Genomic DNA, 20,183 nt, shown 5'->3' with positions numbered 1-20,183 from the left:
CCCAAAAGCTCAACGTTAGCAGCCAGCATACAGAATACTTTGTGGGGAAGACATAATTCAGCTGAGCTTGCTGTTAAATCCATACAAATAGCAGAAAGTGGGCACTGCTGTCTCTAAAGCAAGGAGTAAAGGCTTTTTAGATTTTAGGGATGAGAGATTAAAGGGTGGGGGAAGGCTTCTGATTCGTGGCACAACCTGTACTGGCATGAAAGCAAATATCCCACCACAGCTGTGAGGAGGGTGATGGCAAATAGAATTCTTCCTCTGGAATACCCTCACATGGGTCACCTCAGAATCTCACTTTGAATTTGTGAGACTGACCCATTTTTGCAGGCTTTTGGAGAAAGACAGATGGAGGGATGTGCTGGGGAATTTTTGCTGGTTGTGGTATGTAGGGAAATATTTCTTAAGGTGAGAAATAGACTTTTTTCCCCTCTGTGTAAAAACACTTCGCACTGGAACAATTGATTCCTTTAAATAATAAGAAAGACAGACTATGTGATAAGCCCTTCCAAATCCCACAACATTTGTTATAGTCACTGAACGCCTTTCATTAGGATTGCTAAAGATAAAGCCTCTCTGCTGCTTTGTATCTTCACAAAAGCTTTTAAAAATGTGACTTATATCTGCAGGAAACAACTATTATTAATGAAGCAGCTGGATTTCTTTTTAAATAGGTTACTTTGCAGCCATTTGCTCTACTAATTATAAACAGAAATGCTGACATATATCTACAGTGCTTTGGGATGCTGAATATTATCTAAAGTACATTTAAAAAGCCTTTTAGAAGAATAACCCATATCTGAAGTATGAATTGAAGCTGTGAAATAATATACATGAAAAAACAGCTGCAGAAATTATTAGCTCACATTTCCCCCCAGCAGTTCTGCTTCCAAATATATCTGATGCAATGTGAGAATCATTGCTCCACAGTAACATCATAATTCTGCTGATGCCACTTTCTACTAAAGTATCCTAATAAGTAGTAACTGTTCTGATACCTGAATGCATGTGAAATAAACCTGGGATATAGATATCACACCAGAGTAGTTCAGAGAAAGGTAATTCTCTCTCATGAATTATTTCAGGACTTGGTTCTGTTCTCTTCTATGAAATTCTCCATGCACACACACATGCACAGGACAATGTTTCAGGCCCAGACAAATCTTCCTGGGGCACTGCTGAAAAATCACAGAGCAGGAAAGCTGTAGGTACTCAAATCAGGGGCAGTTCCTGTGCTGCAGATGGACAGAGACATGAGCCAGAAATGAAAGAGGAGTAATTTTTAAAAACTACCCAGTGTCCAAGACATGGATGATATCAAATGCTCCATAAAAATAACTTGGTTTTGAGAAATCAGCAAATTATCACAGGAAACTGCTGGTATGTTCTTGACAACATAACAGATATCTGTCATGTGTCTTGACAATGGAAAATAAAAAATTATTTGGGAGAGTAGGTGATGAGGACAACAAAGAAATGTCAGAGAAAAACTACTATGGAATAATCCAACCCAAAAAGTAAAGAGAATTAGGTCTGGAGGTATCTGTGGCAGTGGCTCTTCTGTACTCATGGCTGTATCCCTTGCTCCAATTGCTCTTTGGTGGCTTCCCCTCTTCCCAACAAGTATTGCCTCCATGGCTTTCTCCCCTCTCATGTAAATCTTTCTCAAGTGCTGGCTGCTTTTCCCTCCTGCTTATTCACTTTTTTACTCTAAGCAGTTCCTTCCTCCTGCTACCACAGAAGAGCCTTCAATCACCATCACCAAGATTTTCATGCCACCATTTCCACAGCTCCCTGGTGAACATCTCTCCTTTGGGATAACCTTTTAAACAAGTTCCCAAACCCACAGGTCCCTGACTACCCACAAGCCCAGATTTAACATTCTGCAGGATGGAAATGACAAGGGTTCTGTTAAAAACGGATTATTTTAGGATAAGTTTAGCTCACAGAGGGGGGTCATCCTTTCCTTTTACATTTCTAAAAAGAATTAAATACAATTTTGCCAGCATATTACTCACATTTTCTGTAGCCCTTCTTTAATGTTTACTAAGGACCTTTGGGGGTTAATTAATGCCAGGACAATTCACCCATGAACTGTTTTCTAATTCAATTTGTTAAATGCAAGTAGCCATAAATATTATAAATCAATTACTGAGTAGTATATTCTATGCTTCAGCAACCAAAAAAATCATAACAGAGTATTTTTGAAGGTGATTGAGAAAAATTAACCACTTCCATAAGGCCAGGCATTTATGCTTCAATTTATCTTTTCTTTCACAAAAACAATTTGAAATACATTTTGCTAAATACAGGAACTACTTTTGTAGAAGAAATCAATTATATTCTGAAGTTTAAATCTTCTTTTTTTCCAGCCATGCTGTAATGTATTACTGTACCTCAGAAACATACCCTGGGGAAAAGGCTTCTATTCTTCACCAGAAATCCATGAATAACATTATGTAGAAATTAATTTGTGATAAATGATTTAAAATCTTAACCTAGAATGGTTTCTGATTCAAATGTCATCAGAAAATGGCACCTCACCCGCAGGAAGGAGTCAAGGGATCCGTTCTCCATGTATTCAACTACAATCATTACTGGTCTGCCTGCAAAACAGCAAAGAGACACATCAGCATTATGCACATATTATGGGGCTTTTGCAATTCTAGCTGTTCTGCAGAGGTCATTCACAGTAACTGAATATATAAAATATTTCCAAAATTCTCATTTATATCACAAACACAATTCTTTGTGTTACTCCTAAGAATTATTTTCTATGCACTTCTTTTTTTCTTTTTGTTCTTACTGGATTAACTGAATGCACATCATTCCCTTTGGTGTACTCTCCCTTAAAAAATGATCAAAGAAGAGCCTGCTATCTCCAAATAGCAAAACTTGCCATGTAATATTTTGGAATGTATCTGAATTAAGGCAAAACCCAAATATTCATAAGCCATGTCCAAGTTATTACAAACTGAGGGTCATAATTTTCCTCTAAAAAATAAAAGTCTCATTGACTTAGGAACATGGGAGACAGATAAAATGGGGTGTCACAAAAAAAGTTCTCCTAGATCTGCTATGTGCATTGGGTGTGTATAATCCAGAAAAACTCTGAATTCATGAAAAATTATGTAAATTTTGTAGATACCTAAAATATGCACAAGTCAAGTGTGTATACTCAAATCAAGGTTTTGCTCAACCAGCACAGTCCCAGGGTGACACCATATCCAAATTGAAGCAGAACAAGACATTACATTTATTTCTTGAAAGGATATCCAAATGTGAAGATACACTTTTGAAGTGTGTACTTAACTTAAACACCAGCTCACTGCTGGTTCCCTTTAAAAAAAAAAACCCCTCTATAAGTGCTTGACAGGAGAGGGGCATTCAGGCTGCCAACCAGGCTGCACAGCAATTCTTAGAATTATTAATATCCCAAAGCAGCCATTCTAGACAAAAAAATTAATGAAGAAGAATGTTAATAAGATTAGGAAGGAGGTGAAAGGGCTTAACATGGCAGAATTTTCTTTTCCTGGGAATGCCCATCTCTTGGAGTTTGTGGGAAACCAGAGCTATGCCAAATGGTGACACTGAGTCCACCATTTCCCTTCCTCAATTCCACACTAGCTGGGCCAATATTTTTCAAGCCCAAAAGAAGACTCTTCAATCACTTCTTTTTTTTTTTTTTTCCTCTTAAGCTCAATTTATGTTTGTGATTTTTTGGATGTGGGGATGAGAATCAAACACAGTGTTGGGCTGATAAAACATAGAAGGGCATTTTGATTGTTCCATCACAATTGTCCATTTCTGTTCAGTTTGGTTAATAGTGGAAGTGTTTATTGAACTGTCCACAATGTACAACAGGCCACAGCCAGGTATTTCTCCTGAGCTGTTACAGTGAACCTTCTATCTAAAAAGTGAATGATCCATTTCTGTGTTTGCTCCAGCATGCTGACCCAAAGTTTTGGGTTCCTGGTAATGCCCATTCACAGAGCTTACTCTCGTATTTTGTAGTTCCTATCACTATTCTCTCATTTCCTCTAATAAAATTTGTGATTATTTCTGTATTGACTTTCATGTTCACATCTTCCATGAATAAAACATTTCATAGTGTTGTCATTATACTATTTTTTTTTTGTGTATGTGTAAAAATTCCCAGATGCCTTGATAAGTCTTTTTGGATAGCCCTTGGAAGTGTGAAGAATAACCTGCTTCTCTCTTTTTAACTGAATGTTTAGCCTCAGCTGCTGATGTGCATCTGCCACCAAATCGATTATATTAATCTACACTCATTGGTTATGCCCTGGTTTTACAATATAAACTTAAAAGATACATCTCTTTTAAGCTCTTAGAGATCAGAGGTTTTAAAAATTCATGTTTCCTTTAGTTCAGTTTGCTAATGATGACTGCTTGTACAGTCATCTTGAAACTAAGAGCCCACTCTCTTTAGTTTCAAGCACATGAATGCCCCAGATTCCCTTCCCTTTATCATTTCCTTACTGTCACAGGGCTGACACCTCCCCATGAAAGGAAAATCCTAAAACCTAGAGAAGTAAACAACCTGCAGCCTGATGCTAGAGAATCTTCCACTGTGCAAAATCCTCTTGAACAAGTAGTAATTTCTGAAATGATGCAGACAATAGCATTTTTCAATAAGAAGGGGTGTAAAGCTGGCTTTCAGATGGCATATTCAATCAGAAATTTTTCTTTCTGGGTAAATCAACAACTAAAACACCTGTACAGAAAGTTTGCGTTTGAAAGGAAGGACAAATGGACCTTTAGAACAGCACCCCTGGTTTCCTGTGGGGAATCCTTTGACATCTACACTTTCCAGAAGCTGTAACTTTCTCTAGAGGTTCACTGGCCCTCATTGCAGCTTTTATGCTCCTTAAATTCACATCCTTCAACACAAATTATTTTCGTACTTGCTAAACAGAACTATTAATTCTTCTACACTCTCTCACAAAATATTCTTCCCTCCAAAAAAAAAACCCACCCGTTCTTCCTTTTGCTCAGACCCTCTGCTCCTAGGTTAAAGTAACTATAAAATATATTTATATGCATTCATCTGTGGATTTAAAGAATATATTTCAGTATTTTTTCCACTGGACAATGAAGTTTTAAACACTCAATTTGAATGACTTGAAATGACATGCCTTAACACAAAACCAAGCTCTTCTAAGTGACAGCACAGGAATGGCACTAAATACACCAAAAAGTGCAGCATTTTCCTTCTAACAGGTTGCTGTATATCAGGAAATCAGCAAATCATGAATAAATTCAGTCACTTCGGCTGATAGATTTCTACTGATTTAGTCTGTATCACTTGCCATGCTACCTAAATTTCAGATGAAATTGAGGTGGGATTGTGTCAAGACACTACAATGTGTCATGACACCATGAAAATAAACCTGGCTCCATCACTTGATTATCTCAAGCAAAAATCTTTAATCTGGATACAAACCTAAATTCTCAAATAATCCGGTCTTTAGTGTGACAGCACTTGATAAAAGCCACCTGATTTTGGCTGCAAATTTAATGTATCCCTGGAGCTATTTATGTATTCCAAGCCAGACTGTGACAGTGACATTTTTAGTCAGCACAGTTTTTGTCTTTGGAGCACCTGTGGATTGAAAATGTCTCAGCTGTTGTTAGGGTGGCTTGAAGACTTAAAAAGTAAAAAACTCTGGTACACAGTAGAATCCAGTAGAATCCAGTGGGAACTTTTACCATCAAATTTGCAACACTGGCTCTATTACCAGTATGTTATCCTTTACAGAGTAGTGCAGTTTGAGTCCATAAAAACTTGTATGTGCTGGACCCCTGTACAAACACAAAATACTGCTTTAACTTTAAAGAGGACTACAAAACTGACTTCAAAAATAGTACTGGAAGATTTCTAAACTAGTGCAGTGTTTGCATCGAAATAAATTTTTAAAAAAGCCTGTTACTTAGATTATGAAAATTCACGTTGTTCTCATGGCACTTAGAATTCTTCATCCTCAAACAAACCCAGGAATGAATAAATGGGAGTGGAGCAGAGAAGTCTCTGAGACAGAGAAGCAAATTAATTTTACAGTCAAGAACCACACAAGAGAAGGAATGGAAGAAGGACACTGAAAAACGTGTCAGCTGAGGGCTTGGAACCAAGGAGCTAAAAACTGTGGGTGTTGCTGGAGGAGAGCACACAGCTTCTACTTTGAACTGGGGGAGGATAAAATAAAAATGTTTGAAGCTGCTTCAATGATCAAATCAATCAAACAAATCAGACTTGCAGCAGTTTTAGATGCTTAGCACTGCTGGAATGGGGAGTACTGGGAGAAAACAGACCTTTTAAAGCAGAGGAATTATTAAGTGTCCTGAGAATCCTAAATACAGATTTTACACACTACATATATCACATTTATGATTTGCAGCACATTATAACAAATGTATCACTTTACTACATAGTTAAGATAAAAACATGAAATAATAACTGTATTTATACAGAACACACACACACTGATACCATCCTCACATTCTCTGTTCTCAGATTTTTTGGGAAAGCATAAATATTCCTGCCCCAGTCACATGTGGGATATTGTCTAAAGCAGTTTTCCCTCCTTGCACATGGAGAAGTGTGGCTCTGGGAAATCATTTTAGAGTTCCAGCATCTCAGAAAGCCACACTGAACACACAAGAGCAGCACTGGGGCTTGGCATGATGCAGGAAAAGGACAGTAATTCAATTTATCCCAACAGAGATGAATCTATACAAGGGGCAGGGGCTGTTCACTGTTTTGAGGCAACTCCCACCTTGTGACAAGAGGCTGACTGCTTTGGACAACCTTCCCTAAGAAAGTTCTTCACTGCAGTTCTCCCACTCAGCTGTACTGCAATGCCACTCAAACAAAACCAGAGAAAATGACAAACAACCTGTATTGATGTCATGCCACCCCAGAATATGCTGCAATCTTGTATCTTCCAGTGATCAATCTGCTTGTCATTTTTTAATAAGCAGGAATGCAAAAAACCAAAAAAACAAAAAAACAAAAAAAGGGAAAAAATCCCATACATTTCGAAATAATGTAAAATACTGATTAAATCTGAAATTCACATTGTATATATTTTTAGGCTTCTTTTTTCCGCAATACAAGATCTTGATAGCATGCAATTTAACTGAGTGCCAGAGTGATGAATAAGGAGGAGAATCTGAAGTGTCATATCAATGACAAAATATTCAGCTGGTTGTCTCCTGTTGTCATTTTAAATAATACAGCAAAGCCTCCTTTAATGAATGTTTTATGTAAGATTAATCCTCCAAAAAGAATAGCTAGCACACATTCTTTTTCTACAGACTTACAATGAAATGTCTAATAGCAATTATGGGGATAGATTTGTTAACATAAACACATGTTCCTCATTCTTTCACTTAAAACAGCACAGGTTGGCACCTGTTCCCTGGTTCATATCAGAAAAAATTGCTCCACCACTCCTGCAGATCAGAATCCATGTGGCTCAGGAAATCACCTCCCTATCAGGCATCTTTTCATTCCAAAGCCACATTCTGCTATTGGTTGCCAGGGATTTATCTCCTGCTAAAGCAGAATAAGCCAGCCCCAAACAAAGGGGCACACCCTGGGTGAGGGCTGTGCCTTCCACACTGCCAGGGAAATCCAGGGGAATGCTTGGGAGGCACTCCTGGAGCTACAGCTGCTCCATTCACTGCACACACCTTCAAATCAGAGAGCCACTGGCCATGGCATTGCAGCTGCTTCTCTCCTGTCATCACTAAAAATGCATTTGTATGCACCAGAAAGAATTAATTTCAGTAATTAAAAACCACATTTTTCCATTATACAAAACAGGTAGAGGAAAAAAGAAAGAAAAAGAAACATTTAAAAAAACGCAAATAAAAAAAATTTCTGTCACTTTGCATTTTCGGTTTTGCATTGTTAGCCCCCATCAATTTACATGAAGCCAATGTGAATTTTACTGCAAGACACCACACTTGAATTATTGACTCACATGCCAGAAGGCCTCTGACTAAGACCTGCGTCCAAGCAGCATCAAACAATAGAAGTTGCAGTTTCAAACTCCTTTTTGAGAGTTTAGAAGCCAGAGTTTGCAAACAGGATGGGATAACATATTTACATTCTGCTACCAAAGGAATTCCCATAGATAAAACCTATTTATCTTGCTCCTAGTGCACTTTGGATTTTCTCACGTCTATATACCAAATATCATTAGTTAAGTTAGTTTAGTCAGGGGAAGATACTTCTGCAAAATCAATTAATGACACTTCAAAACACATGAATGACCATCAGATACTGTTGAAATGTTAGGAAGGTATGGCCACACAGCTACCACTGCTACCTGAAGATTTATTGTATCCACACAAACTGAAAATATTTCATATCATAAACCTGTTTTCCTGTAATTATACATTAAATGCTTTTCCACTTACTACCCTGTGACCCATTGGCAAGAATTTATGCCTGTTGGTGTGTTTTGGAAGCCAGGAAAAGTCTGTATGTATATGTATATAATATTTATATTAAATATTTATAAAAAACTTCTCAAGCCTTCTGGTTTGTGAACCTGCAGCCTCATGTTGCAGGCAGCACTGCAAGTGGCTCTCCTGGCTCCTCACATGACAAAGGGAGAATGTGCTTTGGGCAACAGAAATTTGAGGAGTCCTGCTCCTCCTGCAAGCCCTAAACCACATCAATCCCCTCACTGTGCCTACAGAAGATATTCTGGAAGATTTTGAGGAAAGGCAAGTGGATCTGTAAAGAGAAAGCAGCTATGTTGTTTCCATTATTTGTTTTCTGATCCTTATCTTCCCATGAGAGAAGCAAGTGGAATGCAGGAGAGGGTAAAGCCAGAAGAAATAGGGGTTTTTTTGTCACTACTTGGGGGTTGGGTGGGTGAGAGAGAAATAATGCCTAAAATTATATTATAGGAATACAAAAAATGGCACTTTTGCTTTAGCACTGAAGCAAAGAATAAGAGAAAAAAATAGTAACAGATAATGCATTCTGCTCAGATTCAGTTTAAGAGAGACTTTTTCTCAGTTGGATTAACCAAAACAATTCACCTCAGTTATTTTGTAACTGAAATTCAGCATATTTCACTTTATCTAATGACATCTCACCCTGAAGCTCCTCAGGGCTCATACCAACCCACATCCTCCTGTCGAAGGAGCAAGGGATGTTCTTTGCTTCAGAATTAGACCACAGAGTCTGAATGCATCAATGACCACTTGCACATTGATATTTTTGTGATCTCCTGGGGTTTTTAATCATTTCTCTTTGAGGGTTTTTACCTTCAGAACATGAAGGCACACACTGTCAAGCTTCTCCCTCCAACTCTGATTCTAACTCTGTCACAGACAGGTGATATGAGTCTGTACAGGACTGTCTAGTCTTCACCAACTGCACAAGCCACCTGAAAAGGCTTTTCAAATACCACTATGTAAAATTCAGATTTAGGCAGATTATTTCCCATACTCAGTATTTGGGCCTGGGAATGCTACTTTAGCAAGTTGAATTTGGTAGAGGCTCACGGCTTCCTACCTAAAATAGACCAAAACTATTTAAACATTATTCATAATGTTTAAAGTTAGCTGTTTCTCCTGCCTCCCATCTCACAAAAATGAACCAGTTCTGATTATGCTTTTACATCTAGTGTTCCATCAGTGGGAAAAAAGGGAGTTCAGTTTTCCCCTAATCTTGAAACAAGGAAAATCTGTGTGCATCTCATTTACAAGTATACTTCTGTGTATGTCTGTCAAGCTTCTCCTGCTCTCTTCATATCTTTCTGCTTCTGTCAGTAAGGAACAGCAACTTGCTTCAACATGCTTGAAACAATAAATTTCCACATTTTCTGTTGTCAGATTTTAAAAATATGCAATAGTAATGTATATTATGTAAAAATGACCACATATGCAAATACTTTTTTCTGAACTTCTAGGATTTAAATGCTTGGAATTGTTTACCATGACCACCTGAGCACGAAATTAGATATTTAGCAAGGGTGAAGAATGAAAACCTCTTTTTGTCATGTCCTACACTCAGAGCTTAACCCCAGTTTTACAGTTCAGTCTTAACCCTAACTGACCAGCACAAAATATGTTTCTTTCAGTATTAATGCTACTTGCTGCTCATCCTTATTTTGTTTCTGAAGTACTCCCTGTCTACCTAATGGGAAAGTCAATCTACATTTGGACTTCTGTTCTCAGAAAATACATGTCATTATGTATTAGTTATAGGATTTATAAGGTAAACATTCCAGTGGAACAGCACTGAAGCTGGGAAGAATAAACTGGAAGAGCCATTTGGCTCAGGTATCACAGGAAATCCATATGCAATAGAAGAATCAATTTGTTACTCACTGGGAAAGGATTAGCAGTTTTCATTTAACAAAAAATATAGAAGTGTAGGTGCTGGAATTCACAATAAAGAAAAATGCATTAACTGGGGGGAAAAAAGTTACTTTTGTCATTATTGGAGTATTATAATCATAGTTGAATTCACTATGTACAATTGCTCCTTGATGGTTCTTGTTGAGTAATTTTGTTCAATAAGGATCTGTCAATACAATTTGCTTTCAAATGTCAGTTTATATAATATCAAGAATAATGGGCTTGCTCAGGTGCACTTGGAAATTGTAATAAAATATTAATTTTGGGCAAAAGAAAACTGTTAATCATCTAGTTTAGTACTCTACAATTATGCATGAATATTTTTTGAGGAGCTCTGTGGAATAAATGTGAACATTGTAATGTGTGTTAAACAAAGAGCCATAAATAACTAGGCAGTAAAACACTGAAGAGGGGATATACTCTGTAGAATGTGCTTTTTGTTGAAGAGGAGTTCAGGACAGCAGTGAGCAAATCATCCTATATCACTTCCAGTTACTGGAAAGTAAGTGCATTCTCAATTACTTGCATGCAATATATTTTTTGAGGTTCACAAAAGTGGGTTGTTACATCAAGCCAAATTTCTTTGCTTCCATTTTTCCTACAATGTCAAGGAGCTGGACAGTTAACACTCACAAATTCAGTGGCAGGAAATAACTGATAGTCACACTTCATTAAAAAAGCCATATCAGGATACTTCCACAGAAGCTCCAGAGAGGGGCTCTGTGCGAGGAACAGGGGGCAATGATCCAGCTGCTGACCACAGCATGATGGGGAGATGATATTCACAGAGAGGAGTGTATGGCAAGAATAATTTTGATGGTTTTGTCCTGCTAATGCAGATTGAATGCTGAACAGTCTGAAGGAGAGGTTTGGCTAACAGAACCTTTCCATGGTAGCTCATAGCCTGGTACCCATCTCCAGCTCTTGTTGACAGAAAAACTCAGTGAAGAAGTTTAGCTTGAAAGGAACAGTAGGAGAGGTATTTGTTTTCCCTTTTTTCCTTCCCAGCTCAGCTAGCTGAGCAATCTCTGGCTGCTTAAAGACAGCAGAGCACCGTGAAGCTTCCTGCCTGTAACTTCTGTGGGCATTTACCCAACAAACCCTTCACACAATACTTCAATCAGGAGCTGCAAGAGGAGCGAGCCCAGAGCTTCCCCAAAGTGGAGCAAATAACAAACAGGGTGTGTAGCTTGAGAGAGAATGTGAAGAGAGAGGTGTACCTCTGGCAGTTTATAATTTGGGTTCTCACAAGGTGTGTGTGTGTGTGGGGGTGTGTGTGTCATGAAGGAAGCTTCCACAGCTTGTGCCAGCATCAGTGTGATGAGGAGTGTAAATGCTAAGTGGTTTAAGAATTCTATTTAATATATGCAAGGCTATCACTTGAGAAAAAGTACTTATTGCTCATGTGAATCCATCTGTCACTGCACACCTACATCAGCTAAGTCATGTCAATTTGTACTGCTAACAGGTGGAATAACAAGGAATGAAGTAATTTGTGACATAAATGATAGCTAAATAAAAAGGAAGCTGTTGTCTGCAAATGGGTTTATTTTTGCAAGAATCTAAGATAAATTTTTCAGGCCTGCTTTAAGTTTTGCTTCTGGTGAAAGCAGTGACAGACTTTTGATGTAACTATCAAAGATAAGCACTACTGCATTAGAAGTCCTGTCTAGGCTTGAAAAACACCTACATTTAAGACAATCTGTTTATGTAGAAAGACATAATGCCCCGTCCCAGCAGCATAAATTAATCCTTAAATTGGCTAAATGAGGATTCCTTTTTCATAAGAGAATCTCTGCACAGTGTAAAAACTGAATTACACAAAACTGAACATAGGCTGTCAATGCAATGGTAAAAGAAATACACTCCTCTCAACTACTGAGATTAAAGTAGAAAGGGAAAAAAGGAAACCAACAGCTGCATGGCCTTGCCAAGCTGCTTTCCAGACACTTATTTATAGCAGCCTTTCTAGTTTAGTTCTGTGTTTCATTAAAACATCTAGGGTGAATTTTGTAGAAAAAAGATCTAAAAGCATTTTGTCTTTAGTTAGAAATAAATTTTCTGAGTATTTGGAAGGGAATCTGCCACTTAGCTTAAGTTAAAGGTTTTAGTAAATAAAAAGCATCTCATTATCTTTGTTCCTAATGACCCTAATAGCAGAATAATGCTGGCATTTTAAGTCTCCCATGTAGTTAAATTAACTGAAATCTTACCCATAACCAATATGTGAAACAATTAGGTTATAATTCTGCAGTTATTAAATGTTAAGTACCTCTGTTAGGCTTATGAGAGCTACTGTCCAGCACAAGCCCAAACATCTCCACTGAATCATGCACAGCAAGAGAGTCAGTTCTCTTACATCCCAGATCAGCACTACCTTGTCAAGATTTGTTTTCATGGGTTTTTTTTGTTTGTTTTTTTTTTCCCAAAAATGTTTGGGATTTTTTTTTTTTTTTTGCTCACATGTAAAGCAAAGCTGCTTTTAGCAATTTAGAAAAGGAAAGGGTATCCCCTGGTCATCTCTGATGGAAAAAGAGGCAATTCAGAATTCGTACCATGATTAATATAAATGTAAATATGATAAAGTAATAAGGAAGAGTTAAATAGCAGCACTACAGGTAAGATTGTTGAGATACAACTATTAGCAGCAATTGCTGACCTGCACTGCAGAGCTTCATGCCCCCTGACCCCAACATGCATTCTTTCTCAAAGGAACACATATCATCCATTGGATTTATTACAGTTCTTCATTGCCTCTCAACTACCTGAAAATCTTCTCTTTCTCTGGGGTTACTGCTTTGCTCACTTTTCTTTTTTGGTTGCTTTTGACATGATCAAACAGCAACATTTATCTCCATCAACTCGAAAGGATATCTGTTACACATCATGCCATTGCATTTCCATATTTTCCCATTTTCAATGTTTCACTCAGAATTCTTAGTAAAAGATTCCAAAAAAATTCTGATTGACTCAGAATTCTTAGTAAAAGACATTTAACAGCAAGGAATTCTGAATGAGTTTCATTAAACAAACTACATTTAAGAGTTTTAAGTCCATAGGACCAAAAGCTTTACAAGTACTCAAAAAACAACAGTCCTGAGGATTTTATAAAATTAACTTGTAGGTAGGGAGGTAGTTGAGAAGCCTCTTCATGAATTTCAGGCCATTTGTAATTTAACAGAATCAGTGGGATGCTCTACATAACACTGTGTTCAAAACAGAGAATTTTATGGGGCCTGCGCTATTTCCTGCTCAATAGTTGTTTACTTATAGGTACCACCTCCTTGTGATGCTGACTGCCACAATTCCTAAGGGCTATTAAACACTCTGAGATATCCCATGGAGAAAAAATTATGGAAAGTATTTCACAAACTGTCGACAAAAGAAACCCAAACAGTCATAAGAAAAGACATCAAAGCCGCTGAGATACTTCTATTCAAAGAAAGCAAAGAAAGAAATAATAGCACTTGAAATAAAAAGAAAAATAAGAATCATCTTGTAATTAGAATTACTGCAGTAGATAAAATGGGGCACAGAGAATTACAATAGTTTCTTTTTTATACCAAATCAGTAACATTATGTAATTTACCAATTTTCTCCCTTTTTTTTACCAGAAGAGATTTTTTTCTTTCAAGAAAAACTTTTAAGTAACACTACAGATAACACAGGATGTCCAGAAAAGATGCCAGCCTTCCATTAGCCCATGCACAGGTCCATTTTTAAACAAAAATATGCAGTTTGGAAAGGAACTTTGATTCAGTTTTAACTATAGTTGTATGTATTTACTCTTCATTTATTACTTTTGATGGAAGGTGATGTTTAATGGCTCCAGAAGGGAATGGATAACACAAGCAGCTTGTCATGGAAAGGAGCCCTCTAACCTGTCCTCACTCATTTAAAGAGAATTACAGGAGTTCAAATCATGGTAAAAGTTATTAAAAAAAAAAAAGGTGGTTTTCATGAGATACAACTTGCAGCTACCAAAGAACACAGAGATTTCAAACACCAATTTAATATATTATTAAGTTTTCCCTTTCCAAATTTGTTTTGCTTCTATGTTTTAGTGATGGAATATAAATTTTTAGGGAAGAGTCAGAGTCACACAAATTCCAAGATGTTAAAGTTCTCCTTCTTTGGTGCACATGGACATGCTTCATGACATGGATGATTAGAGGACACCAGGCCTTCTCTTCCAATATTTAGGTTGGCCACTTAACTGCAGAACAGTTTCCCTCACAATTTCTCCTATACATTAATTCAGGAAAATGGCTTGTTCCCAGGAATTTATTGTCTTTTCCATTTCCTTTTGGTTTGGCTTTTCATTGGAAAGGACATCTGATCTCTCTGTCTGACAAATACCAAATTTGATTTCCCTGAGATATGTGGAGAGATGGGGCAGAGAGTGAAGGAAAAAACAACTGATGTGTGGGAACAGGCTGGAATACCTACCAGAGGAAATGCTGGGGGGTAAAGATCCACCCCCTGCCACTGGATGTGAGGCCAGGATGCTATTTAAAAATCCCGCCCTCAGGAATCTCGAAAGAGACTTCACCCCAATGGTCGGGAAGGATCCTTTCAAAGAAATAGAAATGATCATTAATCAAATGACTTGTTCTCTGGATGACAAAAGAAGTCGACTGTTTAAAGAAAGAACAACCAAATTTCTGCAGAGTTTACAGTGGTTTCATGGGAACAGATCTCATGAAAAGCAGTTAAAAGCTTTTGTTTGCTTTTTAACCAAGTCATACAATATACAGCTTTAACCAGAAAAAGGTTTTCTGCATAGTTTACAAATGGAGAATTCCAGCACTTCTAGGAGCAAGAGAAAAATTTGGTGTTTCAACAGCAAATTGCACCTGTGGGATACTCATAATGCTTTCCAAATGACTCCACCATAGAGGCAAGTTACAATTTTGTGTTCAAATCAAAGACAGACCAGTAGAGGTGAGGCTATACCAGCAAAGCTGTTTTACACCAGTATTTTAAAGCCACCTGACAAAAGTCACAAGGGGCAAAGGGAAACCAGAATTTGTAGCTAAAATACTGAATTCTGTGTCAAAGCAGCTCCAGCAGTCAGAGCTTCTGTCACACCTGCCAACACCTGTCTATGTATTGATACAGGCGAAAACCAGGAGTATGGATGATGCCTAAAGATTTTTGCTTTTTAATATATTTTTCATATAATTGTTACTTTTTGATTTTAAGCAATGTGGACATGGCCCCTTTTTGCTTTGCTGTCACCAGAAGCTCAACACATTTTATGCTTTCACTATAATAAACTGTATATTCTTCTCATTGCCCACATGTATGGTTTTAATCATGGAAACAATGATTATCTCATCCACCTCTTCTAAAACAAATATTTGTGACGTGTCTACTGGTGAGAAATGAATGCCTTAGCATTTGATCCACTGTTTCAGCTTTCAGCATTTGTACAGAGATCTGCAGACATCATTTCAACTTCCCCGTGTTAGTGCTCAGTGAGTGCCAGCATCAAAGATGGATCTGAAATGACAGCTCTGCACATCTCACTGAAAAGCACAGGGTCAAGATTCTCCCACCTGGCAATAAATCTAAACTGACAATCAGAATAATCTGGGTATTTTTGCAAGTGCATCAAGTAAGCATCCATCCAAATGTTAGGCAATGGCAAGTTTGTTTTCCTCACCTTGCAGGTACTTCATATTCGTTCTTTTAAGAGACAGAAAGCATCTTGATCTTTATAGACAATGAGAAAAATAAATGGCCTTCAACATTTGAGATTTTTTTCCACTAATAAAAATACATTGAGGAAAATTTACCCCCAAAACACACATGCACTTGCTGAATTTAAAGTAGCCTAGGAGAGCTTTGAGTTTTTTACTTTTGTTTTCAAGCAAGAATTCTAATGTTTTCCCTCAATCCATCTGTCCTTTAAATTTTTTAGTTAGTCATGCTGCAGTCTTTGGGAAAATAATTAATTTAAAATAATTAATTTAATTGATCTAGATGCAGTACTTTTATATCTGATGGCTAAAGGTAAGTTTTCCCTCTGGACACACAAGAGAAATCTTTGACATTCCTATAAAAGTGTTTCCATATTCCATGGCTTTCACTTTAAAATATTTGCAGAAGTGATCCTGGACAGACAATACAGAATGCAATACACAAAGATTCAATTTTAAAAGGGAAATTGTTCCATTAACTCCAAGATGTTTGGTACTAAACAGCATCTTAAAACATAAAGGCTAAATAATGAACATATGAAGACTTCCCAAATAGAAAATGTCTCTTGTTTCAAAATATGAATTATACCAACCATAAGGTATAGCCACTGAGTCACACACCATATGTACAGACCTTCAGAAAAGCCAAACAGCTTTAGCTTCACCATTGACATTTTTCTCTATTTAAATGCTGTTAAATGGCAAATAACTCCAGTTTCCTAACAGTCTTACAACAAGTTACTTTGTTATAGAAAGTTGTGAAGACAACCCCAAATTTTTTTCACTTATTGTACATACCCAGAAATAAAAAAAAACAAAACCAAGGAGCAGTGAATTTTAGAGCAAATCTATAAATACTACGAGAACTAGAGGGCTGAAATTATTGAGGTATAAGCAGCAAATAACTAAAAGAATACATATAAATAGCACTTTTCTCTCACACTCAAAAGTCAGGGTTCAGTTGCTTAAGTGTAAATGGTTTGTGTCATTTGAGATGCTCTAAAAAATCTGAGTGGCAGACATGACATGATCTGCAGGAGACTGCCACTCTGAAAGTGGCTGTGAGAGGTAAAGCAGCAGTTGGATATTTAAGAGGAGGCACTGAGTGCCATTTTAGGCAACTGAATCCCATCCAGTCTCCTGTCACCTCAGAAATATCTCTGACTAAGCAGAAGTCAGAGTTACTAGAACAAGACCTCATTTAGTCTCTTCTAGAAGTCCACAAACACCTCCTGAAAAGGACAAGGTTGGTGCCATTCAGCCCTGACCAGTATCCATCAACAAAAATTGCAGACAAATGAGAGATTAAAAGTTCATTCATCTTAAAACATGCACAGCTCTAAATTAAAACACAGCCCCAGGATGAACTTTTTTCAGCCCCAGGTGTGCTTTTTTCATCATGTGTACAATGAAAAAAGGATTTAAGACTTGATTATGTGATTTTATGTTGGGAAGGTGATAATCACTGTAGATAAAGCAAATTAATTCTTGTTAAGCCACATCAATCACCAGCAGATGGACAGAGCTTTGATAAGAGCTTACAGTAGTTTAGAAGTTACTCAAACATTTACTTGTTTGCATAAACATTCATGAAATATTTGAATGAATGACACAGAATCACAGAATATGTAAGGTTGGAAGGGACCCCTGGAGTCAGCTAGTTAACCAGATTTCTTAAGAAATTATGCCATTCTCTCAGTCCGCATCACACAGAGACTCGTGTTTCCCACCACTTCTGTTGTTTTCTGCAAAAACTCATTTTTGCAGTGGGTGCACTCACACTGATGGAAAGATCTTTCAGTACAAGATTCTAAACTGGGAAAAGGAGACAAGAATATTAAGCCATGATTCCTCAGTGCCCTCAAATGCTGTTGTTATTTTGCAGTTTACACTCATGGATTTATTGAGGAAAAAACCCCAACCTCTCCCTGCTAATGGGAAACCACGTAAGTTACAATATTAGTTGGAAAAGTGTGTTGAAACTGTAGAAATACATGGAATAGCTGATAATTCATGAAGTATCCACCACTTTCTGAGCCTTGTGATACCAGTTTAGAACTCAGTGTAAATTCTTCTGTTTCACAATAATTACAGCTAAGTGCCTGAGCTCAGAGGCAGTGGGGGTGTGCTGAATCAATTAGCCTGCCTTCCACCTTCAGCTGTTCCTGGGGGAATATCATCCCACAAATTGTGGAATTTGATAGGGAAGTCACTGCTACAGCATCCTAAAGTGGCATGGGTTTAAGTAGGATATTACCCCCCTGAGCAGAAGGGCAGAAGAAGGTGGCTGGGCAAAGGAAATCCATTTGCTTAGTTCAGCTCCAGAGCACTGACATTAATTCACACCCATTTATTGGCACTGTGTGGTCACAGCATGGCCAGCCAGGAGGGACAGCCACTGCTCCCAGCCCCACATCCCATGACCAGTGACAAAACTCTGCCCTGTTCTTTGTCACTGCTGGTTTTCCTTAGTTATTACTATTATTTATTATTATTAAGTATCTATTCAATACTTTCTGCAGGTGGAATTGACCATTTCATGTGCTGTGTACTTCTGAGCATCTAACAGATACAAATTTGAAAACAGCTCTTTGGCTGCTTAATTTAAAAAACTGGATTGCGAAGTTCTAGAGAGGTCACAATTGCCTTCTTCTATTTATTTTTACAAGCACCATCTCTTTATTGGCACCAGCAAAAGAAGACTTCAGTCTGGTGTTCCTTTCCCACAGATTTGGTTTGGAAAAAAAAGAAAAAATGCACGGGTGGTATATTTAATGTAAAAAACCCCATTGCTATTTATTTCTATATAGTCAGTTCTCTTGATGCTTTCCATGCAGGGATTGTTAAAACCCAGCAAAGAGAAAGTTCTCCGGAACTCTGCAGATGAAGGCTTTGGGGAAGGGAGGGCTGTAAGGAGCTTTTGCATCCAGTTTGGCTGGAAGCAACTGGCTGTTTTCACTCCAAACTGCATTTTCAGGCAGGGCCGGCTGAACATTTAGTAACAGAATACTGGAGGACATAATGCAGAAAGTTTTCCTGCTTTGGAATAGAAGAATTATCCAATTTTATCACTTAACGTCTGAGAGAAGACTGGCTTCTGTTAGGAGCACTTCCCATTCTAAAAGAAAACCTCATTTTTATTGTTACTTCCTTGGGGAAGTTAGAAGCAGGGTTAGAGCATTTTTTTTGACAAAATTATTTGAAATATATCCATTATGGAAACTACTGAAAACCAGTTGACTTTTCTCTCATGTGATTCATCCTTGCTAGACCACCAGGAATGGCACATTACTTCATAATCTTTTATGAGGGAACATATGGAAGGTTTTTATAAGGAATGGCTTTATAAAGCTTTGAAATTATGATGTCAGATTACAATTTTTAGAGCACTCAAAAGGCTTGACTTGCAATGGAAAAAAAATCAGAAGCAGGGAAAAAATTTATCCCTGATGAATTTGTTGGATCATGTTTTCAGTACATTTAGAAAACATAAACTTTTTTCAATGCAATAATCTGGAGTTTTAGAATATGCTCTTATTTTAGAACTTTTTTTAATGAAAGCAAAGGCTGATAGAGTGGTATGCCAAAATTCTTACCTGAATAATTAATGTTTCGTAGAAAAATCTAATTTTCAAGATCACTAAATAGTATTTTGCAAGAGACATCACAAAATATTAGAGCATAGCAAGAATTGACAAAAATGACTGTGCTTAACCCCTGCTGAAATCACAGAACACAGAATGGCTGAGGTTGGAAAGGAGCTCTGAAGGCCACCAAGTCCAAGTGAATCATGTGAGGATTTCCATTACCTTGCAAATAACACAGTGAAACTCCTGAAGGCTGAATTCTGCTCTAGGGTACTTAAACCAGTAAAACCAAACCTGCATTGTACTGTGCAGAGGGAAATTTATTCTCTCATGTTCAGCAGCAGATTTTCAAAGAGGTGGTCCCATTTTGTTTCCCCAGATTCCATCAGAGTAGTTGACATCACACCCACAAATAATTGTGTCATCCCTCAGTGAACTTTCAAGAACTCATAGAGTCCTTTGACTGCTTTTTCCTGGTGTCTGG

The 20,183-nt window shown here is 37.5% G+C and overlaps 1 protein-coding gene across 3 annotated transcripts in view; it reads right to left on the bottom strand.

Moving 5' to 3' along the window:
• The window catches only part of EPHA6 (EPH receptor A6), a 372,264-nt gene that overhangs the window by 57,761 nt on the left and 294,320 nt on the right, over nucleotides 1-20,183 (bottom strand). For all 3 annotated transcript variants that reach the window (XM_066571876.1, XM_066571877.1, XM_066571878.1), the window contains 2 exons: nucleotides 14,857-14,979; nucleotides 2,548-2,609 (listed from right to left, as the gene is read on the bottom strand). In XM_066571876.1, coding sequence (XP_066427973.1) covers nucleotides 2,548-2,609; nucleotides 14,857-14,979 — 185 coding nt within the window. The remainder of the gene's footprint in view (nucleotides 1-2,547; nucleotides 2,610-14,856; nucleotides 14,980-20,183) is intronic.

This window comes from Molothrus aeneus, chromosome 2 (genome assembly GCF_037042795.1).
Source record: "Molothrus aeneus isolate 106 chromosome 2, BPBGC_Maene_1.0, whole genome shotgun sequence".
Taxonomy (NCBI): Eukaryota; Metazoa; Chordata; class Aves; order Passeriformes; family Icteridae; genus Molothrus; species Molothrus aeneus.
The sequence above is the reverse complement of the archived record's forward strand: the minus strand, read 5'-3'. Positions and strand labels throughout refer to the sequence as shown.